The sequence below is a fragment of the Myripristis murdjan genome, chromosome 3 (genome assembly GCF_902150065.1).
Source record: "Myripristis murdjan chromosome 3, fMyrMur1.1, whole genome shotgun sequence".
Classification (NCBI taxonomy): Eukaryota; Metazoa; Chordata; class Actinopteri; order Holocentriformes; family Holocentridae; genus Myripristis; species Myripristis murdjan.
The window spans coordinates 22796403-22818353 of record NC_043982.1 but is presented as its reverse complement, the minus strand read 5'-3'; the positions used below and the strand labels follow the sequence as shown (position 1 = coordinate 22818353).

Genomic DNA, 21951 nt, shown 5'->3' with positions numbered 1-21951 from the left:
TCATCCAGCTTAGGAAGAGGACGCAGTATTTGTGTGTAGGTGTAAGTGAGTGCGTGTGTGTGTCTGTGTGTGTGTCGGGGATGGTTCTGTACTGCTTATACAAGTGAGACTTGCTGGGCCAATGCTGCAAGGTAGCTATTTCGTGTATGACAACAACAAACAATCACAGAGGAAATTCATTACTCAAAACAAGTAAAATGTTTGGGATGACTGAGCATCTGCAAACAGAGAGGGATTAGCCCTAAAATAGGACCGGGTAACTGGGAACAATTCAACACGTCAGGGTTGATCTGCATGTAAATGAAATATTTGTATTTGACCATAATTCATGTTTTACTCATTATGTAGAATAGTCTAGTCTGCAGATAAATCGGCTAATGGAAAAGTGGAAGGGTGAATTTAAGCCACGCGTCTAATCCCGTTGGTGAAGAAATATCTGTAATAAACTGGACCTTGTTCTGCCTCAGTGAACAGAAAGTGGCCCTGGGAATGGGACCAATAATTACCAATGACAAGGCAGTTTCACCATGTCTCTTTAATGTAAATAGGCACTGGGTTATCTTACAGAAATGACTTTGGCATTCATGCATGGACATATGGCACTAGGACTTGCTCAAGTACCTGAAAAAAACAACAGTAAAAAAAGCCTATACAACTCTTTGCCCCCTCTTTGAATGGATAAAACATTCTAGACCAGCAGTGGAAAGTAGCTGAGATAGTCTGTGTTCATTAAAAACAATTTCTAACATATAAGGCTGTCAGGTCAGTGAGAGAATCAGGGTGTATCCCATGCACCATTTGCAGTTTGTTGGAGCTTAGCTGGCATTCAATTTCAATTCCCCCAAGTTATTGAATATAGGAGAACGGCACACAGTGACAGGTACAAGTTACTCCTGCGACAGACACTAATTAGCAAGTGCAGGAGTAATGGGAGAGCCAAGCTCCCTCTCTGGCAAAGAGACAGTGATGGCAGCTTAGGCAGGGTCATCTCTTAAGCGTCTCACTTCCTATTAGACAGGAGATCTCTGGCGCACACCCCATCACAACCTATACAGAGTGATGTCAGGTGTAGTGAAAGGAGCCTGTCAAACTGAGTAGCTTTCAGTGGAGATTCTCTTTTGCATATTGCATAGAATACAACCCCCTAACTGCATTTATTGACTGCCACGGTCCTCCTTCATTGACAGAAAGAGAGGGAGGGCAATATAGAATAACGGCATATGATGTGTTCATGTGTTTTGATAGAAACCCGGGGGAAAGTCTTAGAAAGAAGATGATGGACTCATCTTCTGCTCAGCGAGGCTTTGACATTCTGTAGGGGACGCTGGAAATAGTCTCCAGGTTGATGGATAGGTGGAGTGGGATTACCCGCCAGACTCATCTCCTGCCCACCGTCTGGCCCTGACTCCTGGAAAAAGACACAAACACACAATACTTATAATGTCAGACTACACAGTGGTAGACTATTAGATTTAAAAATAATGAAACGCTGCAGGATAGTCACAGTAAGCCACAGCTAACCCAACAACCAAAGCTAACAAAATCCATTAAAAGATGATAAAATTTGGTCTCACATAGAGGTTATTAGAATTAGAATCTTACTAATAAGATCGCTTTCTTATAATAATAAAGATAGATAGATAGATAGATAGATAGATAGATAGATCAATGAAACCCTGCTTGAGCAAAATCTTGAATAATGAACAAAATTTGGTGAACACAAGATAACTGAATTAAAAGTTAATTTGTCATCATTAAATAGACAATTATTCCAGGGGAAAGATATGTTCCTTTTGATTAGGATGCTGCAGCTTTTAAGTCTTCCTCCATTTGCAGGTATTCTGTTCTGTATCAAGTGAACCTCTCTGAACTTGCAATGCAACTCCACACTAGCGGTCCCTGTAGACCCATGTGCTTGCACAGCAAAATAAATTGTTCTCCCTGCATCATTAAACAGGTTGAATTAAGTGGGGTAGTATTAAAATATGTCATACATGAAACCTTTCATCCATACCTAAAAACAACTGGACACTTAAGAGAAAATAACTTTGCCGCTCATGATAGTTTGATTAATTGCTGTGAGATAACAAAACAAAACAAATAATGATAATTATATATATATATATATATATATATATATATATATATATATATTTTTTTTTTTTTTTTTTTTTTTTATGATATCTGCAAATACTGTTCATCCTCTGTGTTCCATAAAGGCCTTAGCTGTACTTGTCTACCCCTGTCATGCCTATTAAGCTACTTTTGATTTTGATTTAACTTGACGTGCTGTGACCCCATGCACACAGTAAGCAGATGTTGTATTCTCATGTTAGGGGTGCAAACCGTCTCTATCCTGTCATTTTATCACTAGAAATCAGAGAACAGTTCTGCTGGTGAGCCTCTCTTACCTCTTAATCATTACTCATTATTATTCCTCTATTATATTTTCCACATGACAGACAGGGTGTGATGTGGATGAATCCTAAATGAAACCCTAAGGGAGTCACTAACTGCTTCAAAATGTCAAAATAAAGCTGATAGTCAAAAACAAAGCCATTCTCTAGGCTAGCAATCTCTGTATATTTCAAAGCTCACTGCAAGAATATATGTTTTAAAGAGCAGCATTGCGTTTCAAGTCGCACTTTGACTTCCATTTGCTCCCTCTCAGAGGGCAATCCAGCTTGCCTCCTAATCCATCACCCAAATGAACACAACACAATATTTTCACACCTGCATGCTCTCACCAGATTCAAATCTACTTCTAGGTTCTAGATGCAAGGACGCATATTTCACAGAGGGGTCATCCTGTTGAGGCCAGTGAACACAAGTGACACACAAATGCCTTCACCAGTATGTTAGACACTGAACGAGCATCTAGAGCAGGGTGAAATCTCACAAAATATCATGGATAGTGAACCTGATAGGATTTTTTCTGGGATTGTTAGCACTGGTAATCAAGTCAACTCCAACTTAAGTGGTAACACACAGCTTCTCTTTGGTCTGAGAATCCAAAGCAGCCTTGGCAGGACAGAACCATTCCTCCTCTTCCACCCTGAGCTGCAAGCTGACAGACAGATTCATTTACAGCAGGTACAGGAGATTGCACACTAATTTACTTGTGTGTATAGGAGATTGTTCATTTAAAAGATACAGCGGCACAGTGGATTCATTCTAATGAACCACTGTAAATCCACACTGTGCTCATTTCTTTTCTCATTTGCATTGAAATAGAAGTGCCATATTTCATTCTCCCACACGGTAAGTTACCCTTTTTTAATTATATCTTTGTAGAGCATCACACCGAAAACTGCAGGCCTGCTGTTTTTCTGACACTGACAGAAATGACAACAATCAGAGCAACTATAAAAGAGAACCCTTCGATGAGGGACTATGAAAGTAAAAGCTTGGGAATAACCTCGGAGAAGTATTCCAGATAATGAGGCAGCATTCAACCTTTGTCATGCTTAAACATTGTTACCAGATGATCAAAAATGCACACCATGAAAATTTCTCAGTGCAGAAAAAAATAACTAAAATGCATAGCTACAGTATGAGTTATTCACAGATGTATGCAGTGCAGGTCCTCTCACTTGGATACATTAACATTTCAACAAATAGCTAACAAAAAGGTTCCTCACTTGTAATTCAGATAGATCAGGGGGTAGATCAAACAGTAATCACTATTAATGATGCAGAAACATAACAATTCTTGCTATCTGCCTCACTATCCAGTGCCAATACCAATGAGCCAGAGTTAGGTGTCTGGCAGGTCGCACTCATATAGTACTTTGTTATTTTTTTTTCTTTTTTTCCCTCCAACACCATACATCATATACAAGAAGCCTTGTACCTTTACATTTTCTATGGTCTGGATTACCTGCCAGCCCCCCAACAATCCCTCAGCCCTCCTGGTGTTAATTATAAGACTTTTTTCCCTGGAGCCAGGGCGGGACGTGAAAGTGCATTAATCTTGATTCTTCACTCCAGTGCAAAGGATCGTTTGAAGAGACTCCTGTGGTAAGCCCTAAAGACGAGGTGACTCAGTGCCAGGAGAAGGGCAGCAGGGGAGGGGGAAAAAAAGTCAGTTTGTTCTGCGCTTACACTGGGAAGCTGGCCACCTTGCCAGGCATGTAAATCATTCACTCTTTACCACTCCTACTCTCAGTATCTTAATCTGGCTAGAGAAGAGTTGCACATGATCATACACCAAGTGACTGTCTGCCATCTGTGTTGTGATTTGTTCATTTACCCTCTGATGTCGTATGGAGGTCACCGTCTACTCATGAGTCCATCTGACCATAGCTGAGAAATGGCAAAAGTAGTGCATGGAAATATTGATTGAGAGAAGGAGGCCCAAACCAAGTGTCCTAATGGGTAAGGGTATGGTCCAATCCCACCGTCCACTTTTAAATGCTCACAGACTTTGACTTGTATTCCTGGTAAATCCCAAAGGGTTCAGGCCCATCCCTCTGTGAAAGCGGTGAGGACTCTCTTGTGGACTTTTTGAGCCCTTTATGAACACTTTCCTTAAATCTACAATCCTTTGCTTGAGGGAATTTTGAGGGAATGCTTGAGGGAATCCCCTACAATCCACTGCATTGTGACGTTAAACCAAGATGGGAAATCAGTTAAATGGATTAAGAAAATTGCTATATTTCATCCCAAAAATAATTTTGGTTTTTGAGAAAATGGGTAGTTTAGAATTCCTTCTTCAGTAATTTCGATCCCAGTAAAATTCCTATCAAGTTATGTGATTCCCTCAATTAAATGTTTCTTTTATAGTTATTAGATCATTATATTAGGAAATGGTGTCACAACAGCGTGTGTCAGCATCAAGGTGATGTGATGTCACAGTGTGCTATGACACATTTCTCATATTTACGCCTTTTAAGCCCTTAAAGTCTCACACGCTCATTTACATCAATCACGCAGGTGACGTCACTTTAAGTCTGTGAGGGCTAAAACTCAGAGCTTAGGGTGCTGCCTTCATGTCATATGGGAGGGAAGCTAGAGGTCGGAAGGATTCCGATCAATACGACTTTAAGTATTCATGTCAGCTGGAAACTAATGTAAGCTAATGTTACAGTTCTTCAAATCTACAAGATAACCATTAGACAAAAAAAAAAAAAATGACAAAATATGCCCAGTTCTATGACAGGCAGAGCTGCTTTACTGGTTAAAAAAAAAAAAGCATGGATACTAAAAATAGTTTTATTTACCTCCTAAGCAAATATGTCAGAGCTTTCAGACAAAATTTGAGATTCCTGGTGGTAATAACGAGCTGGATGTTGATGTAAATGCTATTTTCGAGCTGGAAGTTGATGTTTACAGTAAATACCATATGACGTGAGCGTGGTGTATGACTTATTTGCTGCTCTTCTCCGGGTGAAGGTGTGCTAATCAGTGAAATCACCTAGTGTAAGGAAGAACTGCATACTCTTGACGCTCCATTTCACATAAGACCCCTGATATATACTGTCACACCCCTGGCTAGTACCTGGCTGTTGCTCTCTCTATCTCTCACACACACACACACACGCACACACACACACACACACACACACACACGCACACGTTAGTTACAGATAGATTGCTGGCAGGTGTGTGTAATGATTGCCTCTGTAGCTGACTAGCTCTAGGGATGTGGTCCAGAAGAATAACAAGGCTTTCACCTCCAGGGACTCATACTGCATTCCATTAAAGTCAGAGGTCAGAAATTCCGATTTCCTGCTAGGTGAAATGCAATGGAACATCCCTTCAAGTCGGAATTCAAAGTAGGAAACTCTGGCAAGATTTCTCGAGTTTCCCGAGATGCATCAACGCAATCCATGACGCCAGATAGATCTTTCTAGCATTGCATCAGTATTGTAGCATTCACTGTAAATGCCACACAACAGTGCATTCAGCATATTTACAATCATCAAGTAGGATTTTCACCATTACATGACTTGTGCAAAACAACTGTATGGTAAAAGGCTAAACATATACATTTGAGATGTAAGGCTGTTTCTATAGCTGCTAACATTCTGTGCTGACTAGCTAGCTAATGTTGACAAACACAATTGATATGGCGTGGCCATTGCATGAGGGTATTTTACACTGGGCAGTAAATCTTGAGGGAGTCCATGTTTCTTCCCTGGTTTAATTAAGCAGGACCTCTGGATCACACAAGGCTGTAATTACTACCAACTGTGAATTTATAATTTATTACTTCCCACTTTGGATGGAATGCAGCATCTCTCTTTTTCAGCCATGGGCAATCACCTTTGGTTTAATTTTTTTTTTTTTCATTGTTATTGTTGTTAAGGCCTTATTTTAATACAGAAATGCATATAACACTGTATCTTTCTGCATCCTGCATCCATCCCTGCATCCTTCAAGCTATGGGAATAATGGCACACAAAAATGGAGGCAGTGTAGAAACAAAGCCATGTTTCAAGAAAGTAATAATTTGTGGCTTTTGTGCTGCAACTATCACACGTTTAGCCTAGCTTCAGTCCCTAAATCTAATTCTCAGCAAAGTAGTAGCCTGAAAATAGGGTTGACTAAGGAAATGCAAATGGTGTTGCATCAATTCTGGGAGTTTGCTCCCTCAGCTCAACTCACCTTACTGTATGTCATTCAGAGCTGAGTCATGGATATTTTCATTAACTAATTTCAAATTTTGCCCATAATGTCATATGAGAATTGCTAATCACAATAAATGTGCAAGACTTTGTCTAGGTGACTGATGGAGAGATGTATTGACACCTGACAAGTTTTACAGCACATGCTGACAAATGCTACCAGGACATGAACAGCAAATTCATAAAAGTAAAAAAGTACTGTGCAAGATATTCATTGGCTGTAAGTTTTCAAGCAGTGTGGCATAAAGTATCACTGCAGAATTTGAGAGAAGGGTAGTAAGTGACCAACACTTGGTCCACAATAGAATAAGCAATTATTCTTACTTCAGCAAAAAACACCAGATTAATCTGTTTGTAGTCTTGCTTCACTTTTCTCCACTTTTTGACTGTGTACTTCACATCCACACACTGTGAATTTTTACATATACTTTTTCCATTTCTAACCAGCAGCATCAAGCAGTTAAAAACCGAACCAAACCATTGATCAAAACAGTTGTGATGCATCAGGCTATTTGTATCAGCCTCCGATGGCTTTTTACACATGGGCATTTCTGTCCTGGTGATGTGGACCACCCACTTTTCTGCCACCTGGTTACCAATGAAAAGCAGCCTCCTCTGGCCAGCGCGGCTGCAGTAGCCACTGTGAGACACTTCCCTGGGACAACAGCAGCACTCTGGGAAGAATGAAGTAGCTAACCTTGAATGCCTTCTGTGCACTGTTTAACAAATACTTGGCCAATGAGGATGACAGCACTGCTAGCTCGTCCTAAAAGTTCCTGGACTTGGGCAGCTAGGGGAATTATCACAGGTCTTCACAAGTCTACAAGTCTAATCATGCCATCACCATGGAATAAAGGTCTGTGCGGGTCTGTTATCTGCCCGCTCCCACTCAAATTCCCGCTGCACCTCTCTTGCCCACAATAGTGCAACAAGCCCACCATGAGCCTGCATTCTGTCCTCCACATCCCTCCCTCACTGAATCATATAAGTTATAATACAGCCTCGACTGGAAATATCTGTAAAAGAGTATTCAAAATGCAGCTTGCCATGAACATCAAAATGAGATCCATCAAATATCCTTCAAAATATATGATCTTTTGACCCATTTTATGCATGTCAAGATGATCCAGGAATTAATGTTCCTCTGCTTGTTTTTGGCAGTTCTGTATACAGTGGTCCCTCGTTTATCGCGGGAGTTACGTTCTAAAAATAACCCGCAATAAGCGAAATCCTCGAAGTAGTCAGCTTTTTTACAATTATTATAGATGTTTTAAGGCTGTAAAACCCCTCACTACACACTTTATACACTTTTCTCAGACAGGCTTTAACATTTTCTCACTTTTCTCTCTTGGTTAAACACTCTCAAAGTTCAAACCTTCGTAGAAAAATAAGTCCAGTATTATAGAATGAACGCATTCTGTACTGTACACGAGACACAGCACGGAGGAGATTGATTGACAGTGATCTACAGTCCCTTAGCCAATCAGGACGCAGAACACAATGCGCGGGCTCTCCCTTAGCCAATCAGGACGCAGAACACAATGTGCTGTAAAAAAAATAAAATAAAAAAAAAAAAGCATGCAAAATTGCACAAAAAAAAATCTGCAAAACTGCGAGGCCGCGAAAGGTGAACCGCATTATAGCGAGGGACCACTGTATATCACATTTGAGCCGCGGCTGTATAAAGAAATTATTTTGATCACAGTCGCTTCCTTCCATGTTGCCTTCACAGGTCGCATGACAAGTAAGTAGGCTGTTTGTCTTGATGTGGGGCAAGGCAGGAACAATTTCCAACCCACGAACAACTTGCGTCTAGCCCGCAAAAACACATGTGCATTACAATGTGCATGTTTGTGCCTGCCAGCAGTCTTCAATAAAATACTGGCCCCACCCATATTTAATGTGGGTCCTGTGGGTGGACCTGCCCCTTGCAGACCTCTACCATGGAACTGTAAACATTAAGTGCATGGTAAACCTATGCCTTTGGAACCTCACATGTTTCATTTTCATGTAAATTTACTTTTTTTTTTAAATATCTTATTTTATTAGTTTGTAAGATTTTGGTTGTAATTCCAGGTTTTAGTGTCGCAAAATCATAAACACTAAATAAACAATAATGCCTTGTGACACTACACAGCTCGGTCAGGTCCACACATCTCCACCCTCCACCCCACTACAGGCCAAACAATGAAGGGGACGTATTCTGCAGGAAAGTACATGGTGCCTGTTCACCAAAACCACCCAAAACACCCAATTTGACTGTTATCACACCAGTGACTGAACATCGGTGGTGTGATAGATGGTGTGACCAGTCAAATGGCACCCAGGAACCAAATGTATAGTAGTATAAAGACCAACAAAGTCAGACACGGTAGGAGGTAGTTGGGGTGTTGGATGGGTAAATCACACAGATCTTCACTCCAGAGCCATGGGATTAAGTCCCAACTCAAACAAAAATCATATTTGTTTTCATCTAGCTTAATGTTAGTGAGAGTTTTCCTAACCTTAGCCATTACCTTTTCTTAACCTTAATCAACATTGACAAGCCCTTTCCCAACCTCACCTTAACAAACACTGTTTCTTAACTTTAACCAAGTAGCCAGCGGAAGTGGTTAAAGCTAATGTTTGATTGGTTAAGACAGATTGATGACAGGAATAGATGATAACAGCACTCTGGCCTTCTGACTTACTAGAAAGTGCAGTAGGGCCCGACTAAGTCATGGATCTGGGTGATCTACATTGTTTGGGTCAAGATGTTTAATGGGTCAAATGTTGTTTTAGGGTTAACTGCCAAATTGAAGCAGGAAATGCATTTGCTGCATGAAGCCTGCTGCAGTGTCTCACTTGCTCTTATCTCTGCATGTGTGTGTGTGTGTAAAAACATTACCAGTTGTTTACTGTAATGTGAGGACCATAGATCCAGTGCAGCTTTTTGCTCATTAAATTTAATTTTTTATTGCACTATTTGAATTGATGCCTATACTGCACTTTGAGCGCATGAAGCACAACATGGCTCCCATGTTTATGCGTATGTGTATGTGTGTGCATGTGTGTGTGTGTTTGTGTATGTTGTGTGCTGATAATATCTGTTTTTTTTTTTTTTTTTTATCAAGATAATCGGTTTAAAAAAAAGTGGAAAAAGGGCATTGTTTCGCTTGTTATGTTAGGTTTGTCATTGTGCTTTTTAGTGTCTATACATTGGCCACATGTCCCAGCATCACAATATCCCAGTTGTCCTCAAGGTTATGTGTGTGGTATGTTTTCATACGGTACATGTATGTATTTCTGTGTGTGTGTGTGTGTGTGTGTGTGCCTGCTTTTAAACATCATCACCCCGTTAATCTCATCTCAATCTAAACACATTGTGTCTCATCTGCATTATGAGTAATCTATGGTAGTTAATTGGGCCTAGAGGCAAGTTTGTTTCAATGAAGACTCCTGTACTTCTTTGGCAAAAAAAAAAAATAGGAGAAAAAGAGCTCTCTGGAGAAGGCAGCTCTCTTTTGAGAGGCAAACAGAGCAGAACTGGTGCTGTGTTCATTAGCTGTCATTGATCAGTGATTCAGTCCCTGTGCACCCCCTGCCACAGCTCAGATAATACCAGTTTCATGTCATAAAAATCATTATAAAGAAAAAAAATTGGAGCCAGCGCAGCATTTTCCTTGTTTTATTTTATTTTATTTTACCGCACTATTTTGATGTATATGGAGACTTTCCAAGATTCTCAACAGTATGCCAAGATTGCTATGCAGCACATCTGTCCATTCCATACTTTGCTGCTATCAATATGAGGTACTATTTTAGCAGATTCTGTTGTTGGCTTTCGTCACTGGCCATCATTGCTGCAGCCTATACACCAAAAGAGGAGATGTACTGTAGTATGAGGCTGCGGGGTATAAAAATGCTGATAAACGGCTGAGACAAAAGCATAAATAATGTAGCGATCAGAGATACTGGAGCAGTGAGTCAGAGTGAGACTTCAGTGCACGACGGCCCACACCTCCCCAGAGAGCATCCAGCGTAAGTGTTCTGTCTGACATCATCAACGTCCACCGGGTCTCACCCTGCACATGCAGCAGTAAGGAACCTGAGGAGCTCCCCTCTGTCTCTCACAGTCCTTCATTCCTCTCCACATAAACTCAAAAGGTCAGCGCCTCACCAGGGAAAGCTCATGCCACATGCCGGCTTCTCATCCTCGCTCCCAGAACTGGCTGCGGCAGGGTTTTAAAATACACTTGCAGTGGTTTTCCATTTTTATATCTCACTCCATTTTGCACCTTGTTATCTTTTCTCCATCCTTTGTGAAAAGGTTCCTCAAAGTGATATGCTGTCTCTACTTACTGAAACAAGACGTACTTAACCGTAAGTCAGTACAGGAAAAAAAAAAACAACAAAAAAAAAAACATTACAATGAGATATGTTCTCGGAGTGACAGTCCAGAGTTTAAGTGAATATGTGGGGGAGAATTAAATCAATATTTCACAATTCTAGTGGCTGAGTGGGGAAAGGGCCATTAGCTTGCACTAATCGTAGCTATAGGGCCTGTCCTTTTAGACGTATTAACAACTGCTCTCTCATTGGAATTCATTGCTAGTCCCCAGGTAGATGACTGGGACTGTCTGTCAGTCTTCATTTCATAGACTTTTCCTTATTCCCCTTACATCTGCCTTTGAATATTCATTTTCTTCTCATTTACAGCCATCACTTGCTAGGCCAAGGTACCTCACAATGCCATTCTTTGCCTCGCTACACATAAAAAATGAACTGAAATGAATGAAAATAAAAGTCAGTAAGTAAGTAAGTAATACATGTAAATTGTGAACACGAGTCTGGTGATCAGAAGCAGAATTTTCGCCAAAAATGTCAGGTTTTAGTTTCACATTTTCACATATGAGATGCTCGTTTTTTATTTCAGTTGTGTCAAGTAACTTGTGTATCTATTGTGATGCATTCAAAAGGAGAGTGCAAAATTTGGTGTCAAATTGTAATTGTCAAGTTGTAATTTGCAATTTTGCACAGGGTGAAATAATAGGTATATTCTGATTATTTTCAATCTAAAAACTGTGAACACAATCAAACATCCTGATGGCAAAAAGTAGGAAAATCAGATCCTGAGTGAAAACCGGAACATTCGGTTGCTCACAGTGACGTGGGTGTATCACCTGGATGAGTTGCTGTTGCAATGAAAATCAATATTTGCTGTGGCCTAACCACAACCTGTGTCCGTACCAAAGAGCATTCATAAAAAAAAAAAAAAAAAAAAAAATGTCTACAGACGCATGATGATTGCAAGCCCACAGCATCTGTCGAACTTTGTCCTGGAGATCTAATAACTAGAATTCCCCTTTAAGCCAGAAAATGATCAGTCAGGAACAAGCAGGAGGCCAGGATCACTTCGCTTTAGATTCATTCAATTCAAAATGTCACCAACAACTGTGATTAATTTGCTGCTAATAAAGAGTTTCCCAATTATTTTGTGAAGGGTTAGATATGAAAACCTTTTCATGCAAAGTTTCCCTTCTAAATATTAATTTTGCAAAGACAGATGCTGCTGATGTAACTGTGTGAGCTGATAGAGAATTAAACCCAGCCCTGAAACATGCCCAAACAAATGTCAATTGTCCAACTATGCCTTTCTTCTTTTTTTTAAGTCATGGATTTTAATTATTTTTTCTGCTTTATTTGACAGTCACAGTAGAGAGAGACAGGAAAGGCAGGGGAGAGAGAGGGGGCGACATGCAGCAAATGGCCTGAGGTCACATTCAAACCCAGGAAGCTGTGATCAGGATTCAGCCTTAACGAGTGGTATGTGCTCCTATCTGGTGAGCTACCAAGGCACCCCGAAATTATGCCTTTCTGAAAAACTTTCCTCTAACACATACCTTGCTACCTTCCAAGCAAGAGGCACTGCCCCTTATCCCTGTAGGAGAACAGGGCAGAGGCAGCAACAATTGACAGCTTGATCACAGACATCACAGTTTCCTAGATGTATGACATGATGAAGGTCCCACGTTTGCGTTCATTTTCACACTTTTACTATTGTCCGAGTTTCCAGATTCACTCACAACTGATCAGCCAGAATGATCCGAAAACAGTCATAACAATTAACAGCAAGGCTGAGCCACTAACCCTGGAAACAAGGCAGTGAGCATTAGAGTATACCACACACTGAATGTGCTACAGATGGTCAGAGCTGTGGTACCTGAGGTAGGCCACTAATGATGGGGGAAAAAAATAATAATAATAAAAAAAAAATAAAAATAAAAAAATAATAATAATAAAAAAAAAACCTTCCAGTAGATAAAAATATAAGTCACAAATGAGCACATGGATTGATAAAGGCAAAGGTTTATGAAAACAAAATGCTCCATGACACTAAAACGGTTAACGAAATGCAGTGCCTTACGTTATTAAATAAGATAAGCTGCACTCTGCATAAATCAGCTAATCGATACCAAAACTGCCACACAAATATTAGAATAATTGATCCAGAGTGATTCAGCAGCAGAGAGGTCTAGGGGCTTGCAGGATATTAGCTAGCAATAACGGTGACAGTGAAGGTCAGTGGATACTATAGTAATGACAAATGTCCTCCCTTTGACTCCTACTGGCTGGACTTTATTTTGGCTAGTTACAGGAAATTACTTTCTGCGCCCTCCATCATCTTATACTCACTCTGCATGCTACGGCTTTATGGCAAGGTCCAATCAGGATATAATAAAAACAAGCTGTAACTGTCCAACCCTGTAATAAAGAGATATTCACACCGCTGACACCAAAGTGCTGCTTATTGCAGTAAGAAAATCAATGGCACGGTGAAATACAGATACGGCATAGACACATACGCTATGTTGAAATGAGGTGAGTGTGACTAAACCCAGTTTTCTTTCTCTTCTTACTCCTGAAAAGATGTGTGTGCATACAGTGCAGACATATGCACACACACAGACACAGACATACTCAAATCCCTTCTGCTTATGAGTTGCAGTGAAGTCTAAGAATGTGGGGACTTAAAGCACAGTGGTTTCTTATTAGCAGACCAAACTGTGAATGCTCCCGAACAGAGGGAAACAATCATCCACTGACTAACACCTGTGTGTATCGAATTGTATCTCATTTTCTGACATAACAGGGGCCAGCTACAGACTGAGCTGCTATCACTCTAGCACCATGGTGACAAGAAAAAAAATTTCAATATCTGTCAAATCAAAATTGATGGAGTGCCTCTAAAATGCCTCCTAAAATATCCACCAACAATATCAAAACATTTTTGTCACAGTAAACAGGGAAAATATAGATTTTTTTCCTCCCCCAGAAAAAGCGATGACATCAAAAAATGTGCCCTCTGTTGTTACAGTACTGTACTGTAGCTTTCCCAAAATAGCTCTGAGGCTCTAGGCTTTCCTGGCCTGTGCGTTGTAGAAGTCCCTCTGCTGGGCCCAGCGAAGGAGATGGAGGTTGTCACAGCCTGACTATGCTTGAGCGAGCGTAAGGGCCAGCCCTGGAAGCATCCTATTTCTCTCCCCAAGGGCCACGGGGTCCAACACTGACAGCACCCAGGCTCCCATCACGACAGGAGATAGATGAAGCCTCACTGCCTACCACTGTATTACAGCCGCTGTCCCTGGTTCAGGTCACCCCTGCTGCTACAGTGGAGTCACCAAAAAGAGGGAGCACAACCATACAGTCATGTCACACCGGGTGCATCTAAATGCGATACTGGGGGATGAAGTATAACGGACAATACAGATAAGATGAAAACACACACACACACACACACACACACACACACACACACACACACACACACACACACACACACACACACACACACAAACAAACAAAATCAAAAAAACAAGAGCTCTGTCAGCTTGTGCAGTGACCAATTCAAAGTATGCCAAACGAGTGTCTGGTATATCCCACAGTGCCTTATGCATAATGCAGCAATAATGGTTGGGCAGTGTTGGGTGGCTTTGTAAATCTAATCCGGTGCTCTGCTTAAAATCATTCGGCTTCAATTATGAAAGGAGTTTACACATGACAGTCATTTACAAACGGCTTAAAAGAGGTGAAGATTAAAAGATACTGTAAATCAAATCTTTATGCTGTCAAGCCTTTTGTCAGTATTGTAATAGTCTGTGACACCTTCTTGCTCGCTGGAGTTGTAGTTTAATGCACTGAAACAAAACAAAACAAAACACAAGGCATATGTGGAAGATGCGTACTAACACACAAACAACTTCATGACTCACACCTTAAATGTTTACCATTGATTATAATTTACTGGGGCTATGAGCAGACCAGGGTGTTCATGGTGGCACACTGGATAACATAAAATAGTTTTGTCATGGCAACCGCTGACCCTGTGATTCCTGAAATCAAATGTCAAGACACCTCATACTGCTTATTGTCCGCTGAATTAATGCAGTCTCGCCTCATTACAGCACCACTTACCCAGAGACTCTGGAGACCTTGTGTCCTCAAGAATATTACTGATGAAAACACTAGGCAATTGTGAGGAGGATAAATAAAGTGTGAACACAGCTGAATGCTGGAACACACAAAGACACACACATGCTGTACATGTGTATTTGCACATGCATACACACACATATTCAAATTATGCTTACCTTTTTTTTTTCACTTTGGCCTTAGCTTTTCAGTGGTGTCATGGCTGAAGGAAAAAGAAAAAGATGAAGTTCAATGTATTATTCAAACAGCTGTCAACAATGCAACCATCATACTGTCGTCATGTCAGCAGCAATAACTCACTGGTATTGTCTGCCTAGAGTGTGGCCAATGTTGCCTCAGAGAAACACATAACAATGTCCCCGTGAAACATGCAGCACCAAGCTTTTTGTCTCGAAACATTTTTTAAAGGCCCAGTGTTGCTGGTGTTGAATCTCATGGACTGAGGTATCATCACAGCCTTCGTGGTTATCATCATGCCCCCTCCTTCTTCGATCCCCAGCCCGGCCCCTCCTCCCTTCTCCTCTGCTCTGTCTCTGTGCACCAACCTTGCCATGGCTAACAGGAAGCAGAGGGCACAGCGCTTTATTTAATTAGTCACAGCAGCTGAGTGCTCATGTGGAACCAAGGCGCGCCTAGGAACACAAACAGGGGAGGCAGATTGGGGTAGTGAGATGGATAGACACTCTCCCACTGGGCCTTGGCTGTGCCATCAGACGAGCCGAGATTACATGACAGGAGGGGGGCGGGGGGGTGGAGAAGGCGTCTGTGCTCGGGACTCATACCAGGGAATGGATCTCCCCTCACTCCTGGAATGTCTTTCCCCGCTTCGCGCCTGCATCCCTGACCCCTCACAAAGGTGCTCTTTTCGCAGTTGCTTAATCTAATATTCAAATCAGACATGGATGGAATGGGACTGGCCTGTTGTTGTAATGCACAGCGCTGAGTGGTTTGACTGCTTTTATTAGCTGTGACAACACTCATTATTCCAAATGATTTAGGAGCTGCTATTGCTCTGCTATCTCTTCCACTCTGACAATGATCTGCTGGCCTTTTCTTCATGGACTATTAGATAACCTCTCAGTGGCTGAAGATGTAGCTTGGCGTGCAACACATCCTTGATAAGTTTGGCGTGAAACCGGGAGGGAGGAGGGGAGGGAAAGGATGAGGAAAAAGTTCTCCAACAAATTGGCTTTCTCTCCTTGAAACATAAGGCATCCTCATGTAGAAGGTATGTAACCTATAGAAATAATGAGCACGTATGCATAACATCCATGGGGATATAATTAGACGACTCCATACAGACTGTGCCCAGTACCATGCGCGTGATAACAAGTTTGTAATTCTTAATCATTATTCGCCTTGAGTTGCTTGACCTACGAGAGCGCAGCATAAGAGCAGCATCTCCCATTTGCGTCAGTTGTGGGAAACACCATACTAAACATGCAGCTTACTGTATGATGCTGAACCATGGACCATCAGAGCAGAATTAGTGTAAAAATGGTGCGCAGGGAATTCTTTTAATTAGATCTCTTGAAGTTTTCCTGTGTCCCATATTTAGTAATGAAGGTGTCATGCGTGTTCTATTTACATATCTTAAGGCAGTAATGTGTGACCACTGGGAAAGCTCTGAGGCAGTTTGTGGTACCAGAGAGAAAGGAGGTTATGTTGACTGTATGCCAGTGATATGTAGGCTTGTAAAACTGAATTGCATCTTCGAAATATGATAAACACTGAAAATAAGGCTTGGACTGATAATTCCGGATATAGGAGCCCAGGTTAGGAGCCCAGGTTATAAAGCCTGTAATCCAAATGAGTATAGACTACTCTACATCAATAAATATACAAAGCAAACCAGTTTCATGATGAGAATTTAGTAGCAATTAATGTTGGAGAATAATTACCAATTCTTAGACAGATGACAGCTTAGCTTTTCTGATTGCTTGCAGTTATCTGAAGTCAGCTCTTTTGGGGTTAAATGAGCACATATTTAAAACATTTCACTTACACATCATTTTCTAGCTTTTGTAAAATATCTTGGGTTATATTCTCCAAGGTAATAAAATAGGATTTAACTCCAGGGAACCTACAGACCAACTCCTTAAGCGCTTTGGCTCATTCTCCCGGAAGGTTAGACTTCCCATGAGAAACATAACATTTAGATTCAGGTTGGAAAACAGAAGTCTTACATCAGCGGGCCTCCCAGGAAGATTTTCTCCCACCCAGGAAGATTTTTTAAATGTTTCTCTTTAATTTCAGTGTCAGGTTTGTCAAATTCACTCCACATTATAGAGATCTGGCTGTGTGTCATTTCGGGATACACAGACCAGTGGGCCAGTACCATTGCGACCACTGTGATTCTTCCACTCACAAAACATAAGTGATAGATTTCACTCCAATCATTTGCAGTGAAGTACACATTCCCTTGATGCATTTTAATCAGAAATGTGTAAATCTGTCCTGCACACAGACAGGAAGTTAGCATGAGTGCAGGGCTAACACTCACATATTGTCCCCATTCGCCATTGGATTCCACTGGACACACAGTTCTCATTGGCGATAATTAATTCATAATCCTTGACAGGCCGTAATATAATAAACAGCACCGCCACAATTAAATTATCAACCTGTGGGAAACACTGATATTTTGGTACTAGCGCACATAAGGTTTGTATTCCCATAGCTATGTGAATAATCCAATAGACAGGGCTGAGGGGGAATATAATCAGCACAGAGGTGACTTTGAGTCTGGTACAGCTGTCCTTGTTTTTGTCTATCTACTAAAGAGTCACCTTTATACTGCCTCAGCTAGCTCGCTCCTTAAAATCAACAAGACATTTAGGGTGATGAGCTACTGAGCTTGAGGCTTTAATACGATTCAAGCAATTGTCATCCATCCTTCAGCAGTGGCCTTGGCATGGAAGAGTCGGGAGGCAGCAGAGGGTGGGAGTAAGTGTGTGTATGCATGTGTGTGTGTGTGTGTGTGTGTGTGTGTGTGTGCGTGCGTGCGTGCGTTTGGAGGGGGGGCTCTATACTACCAGCATTATGAAGCGTGATATTCACAAGTTTTTCACCTTCACACAACCTTACCTCACTTATGAGGGGTTAATTCAACACACAGCAGAGAGACTTTTTCACATGGCACTCCGTTCAGAGGCTGTTTGAAATTGTTCTTTCCGATGATGCTTCCTCCGTCAAACAACTGGGTCATCAGCTGCACTCTTCAAGGGGCTTGTTGCTAAGCCCTGAATCCTTAGGGTCCAGGAGTTAGAGAGACAGGAACTAATGCACACAGAGTGAGGCCAGCTATTGAAGGTGAGAGCTGCACTCGGATTACTGCCACCATCTCTAAACAGCACAGCATGCTCAGATTACTAAACTCATTTCAGAGTGGATGAGGGGAGGTGTGGAGCTGAAGTCAGGAATAACTTGTGTGTCAGTATGCGTGCGCATGAGTTCATGAATGTGTTTCACTGCAAAATAAATCTAAATCTGAATCTTGAAATCTAGAATTTTGTTGCTATTAAAGGGCTGATCTGCTTTAATAAGTGAAACTACATGGAAACAAATGGGATTATCTCATCACATTGGCAGATTCAGTCAGCTGTTTGAAGGAGAACAAGATTTTAAGACTGAAAATGAGACAAAATGACTTGTTAAGATGGGATATTTTTTTGCAGTGGTGTTTCAGTGTGTGTGTGTGTGTGTGTGTGTGTGTATGTGTGTGTGTTTGAATATGCTCACCTGTGATTGCATGCTCATTTAGATGCATGTGCACATGTGTGATCCAGTTTCTGTATGCGTGTGTCTGTTTGTGTGTGCAAGGGGACTGAGGTGCTGTTGGCTTTTCTGATTTAAAGTGAATCCTGAATTTGAGCTGCAGTGTTTGTTCAACAATATTTGCAGCCCTCTGCTTTAAAGGCAACAAAAGGAGCCTCCTCCGTTCCAAATGAATGAGCCCAGGTCCTTAGTTATCACTGGTTATTGTTCCAATCAGACTTGCTTTGAAAGAGGAGGCGCGCTCTCCTTTGGACAGCTCATTAAGATAACATATAGACGTGGCTCCCCATCATACTGGGTTTATTAAAGTGAGCCTCATTTCAGCTCTTTGTCTTATGCAGGAACCTTAGCCGTTACGAGCGCAATTGGAGCCAGATGGCAAAACAAAGCTGCCTGTCTGGAGAGCTTAAAGAGTTTTCTCCGAAGGCAGAGCCAGAAGCTTAACTTCACCAGCTCAACACCCACAATGTCCACCTGGCTGAACCAGGTGTGTAGATGATGACAAGAGAGAGAGGGAGAGCGAGGGTAGCTGGGAGAGGCCATCTTATAAATTGAGTGTACCCTTTCCTCTCCCAGCTCTAGTCTCCTTTTCCCACCCCTTTAGCTAATGCTGTACTGTTAAGTGTGCCAAGGTGTGGGGGGTCTGACCCTGCTGCTAGCTGCACAGATCTCTCTTAAACATTCATGAGAAAGGCAATCGAGAATGAAAGTCATTGTCCCCCTCCACTCAGAGACCCTCCTTCACCTCTTGGCTTATTAAAATCGCATGGTATTAACTTTGCCGTTCACAGAGAGGCTAAATAATTCAATCAGACTAAAGACGGAGTCAAATGAATAACTCTAATGACGTTAATGCTTGAGGGAGTGCTGTTCAGGACTGTGAGGGCTAGTAACCATGGCTGGGCAGGCAGAAAAAAAAAATCTTGGTCTGCTTGCTAAGAGCAAAATTAATTCTGGACTCATAAAGACATACAGTACTGATAAGCAAAATATCATATTGCTCACATCAGGAAAAAGGAAATATTCGTCATGATTCAATGGAGTACTTGAAAAGCAAAGAGAAAATTTATGCAAGACCTAACTTGTTTATAATTTAATTCAAATTCAAATGACAACGTGCACACATCAAGAATTAATTGGCCTGTATCAGGGTGGTGCCGAGTGTGGAAGAGGCCTAGGGGCTAAGTGCTAGCTTCATCTCCCTCTTGCTTTCAATGGATGGGACACACGGCTGTATGTTCCTGGCAGCGCTGAGAGCCAACTATGTTTACATTGCTCAGAGCGCAGTTACAAATATTTCAACTGTTGACAAAGTTTCAGACTTTCAGTGGTTGCATAGCAACAACAGTAGCCCTGAACAACAGTTTCCATAAACATGATTGGTGTATCTACCAGAAAGAAAGAACCCTGATGGGCACAGAGGCTGAGGATTGACCAGATGTGGATTTGCTGACCTGTCTTTGACTCCTCTTCCTCCAACTCTTTGGCCTCCTCAGCTGTGGGGAGAGAGAGAAGAGCCATTATCAGAAGGAGCCACAATCCAAAAAATGACACGCAATGCAGTCCTCTCTCCGGCTTGTTCAGGGCCACTTCATTATAAGCCTATGGTGTGCTCATCCTTCACAGCTCTGTCAAAGGACAGTCTGTGATGTGAGAGCCTGGATGACGATGAGGCTCTGTACCACAGAACCCCACCACCACCACCACACACACACACACACACACACACACACTCCCACCCCACCGCCACCACCCTGTCCGCCACCTCCCAACCCCCTCTCTGGGCCTCTCATAAAGACAGTAATCACATTAGGCTATAGCTGCTGGCTCTCTGAAAACCCACTGTCAACAGAGCTAGGGAGACAGCCCACAGTGATAGCTGTCACACTTACACACACATGTGGCCACACGCAACCATGCACGCACACAGACACACACACACACACACACACACAGGCGCGTGAAGTGGCTAAAAATAGACAAGCACCAGGGTAAAGAAGTGGCTGATTTTAATTTTATGACACCATCTTCACTGGAACTGGGCTTGAGAGTCACTATTTAGTGTCTGACACTTAAGGTTTGCATTGATTAAACTGATAATTGAACAAAATTAAATGCCACAACAACACAATGCCTTTGTGAATGTTCCCATGCGTCTGCCCAATTTTCCTTGACTTCAACAGAACAGAATATAATCCTCTGGGGAAATTAAACAAAAATCCTTATTATTTCAGCAGCATGTGCAGAATTTCAAGATTGGATTTCAGATAATCTATAGGTTCTTATAAGTCTGCCCACAAGCCTGTCTTCAGTTTCTGTAACTCCTGTTTTATGTTGGATCTCATATTCAAAATTTTCAAACACACACACACACACACACTCATATACAGTACTATGAATATGCCCAGAGGTTATCATTTTTCAGAGTGATTCATTCCAGGCTCTAGCTTTTGCCTTTCTTCACATGGCATGCCTGTCTATTTATGGCAGCACACTCAAAATGATCCTTTGGTAGATTTTTTTTTTTTTTTTTTTTTCTTTGGGAAGGATTCGATTTAGAAGGTCACATTTGAGCAGAAGCTTTCCTCAGCAGACTGGTGGAAAAATATATTTTTGTTAGAGAATAAACTACTGTGTGGGCTTTTATAGTACATTTCATACAATACAACTAACTAGATTGTCACTGCACTCAGTCGAAGGGAAGAACTCTGAAAAATAAAGGTTGGCAAAAGATCAAGACTAAGAATATCCCAACTGGTGTCTGTTAAGGGCTCGGTGTGTGACAACTACATAACCCTTACTGTTAACTGTCAAAACAGTAGCCTACTACAAATAAACACAGCTCATTTCCACTCAAGTTAACTGGCTAGCCATGCTATTGGGATTGACCCTATGTTACCAGGGCGCTCTGTTCCCAGGCCTTATAGTCAAGCAATGGGATTTTTTTTTTTTTTTAATCTACATTTAACCGATGACCCTATCATGTTGTTGAAATTTTGTTTTGTTAGGTTTTGTTCTTGTGTCTTGTCTCGTGACTTCCTGTTTTATTTTGATATCCCACTCTCCTCTTGTG

General features: G+C 41.5%; 1 protein-coding gene across 2 annotated transcripts in view; it reads right to left on the bottom strand.

Moving 5' to 3' along the window:
* Nucleotides 1–529: 529 nt before the first annotated feature.
* Nucleotides 530–21951, bottom strand: part of cd276 (CD276 molecule) — an 84182-nt gene continuing 62760 nt past the window's right edge. Inside the window, exons 6-9 of one of the 2 annotated variants that reach the window (XM_030048639.1) lie at nt 20333–20374; nt 15274–15303; nt 6132–6139; nt 530–1411 (exon numbers count right to left, since the gene is read on the bottom strand). In XM_030048639.1, the coding sequence (XP_029904499.1) occupies nt 15281–15303; nt 20333–20374 (65 nt within the window). In that variant the 3' untranslated portion in view covers nt 530–1411; nt 6132–6139; nt 15274–15280. Of the gene's footprint in view, nt 1412–6131; nt 6140–15259; nt 15304–20332; nt 20375–21951 lie in introns of both variants that reach the window. The other variant, XM_030048638.1, reaches the window with a different exon arrangement.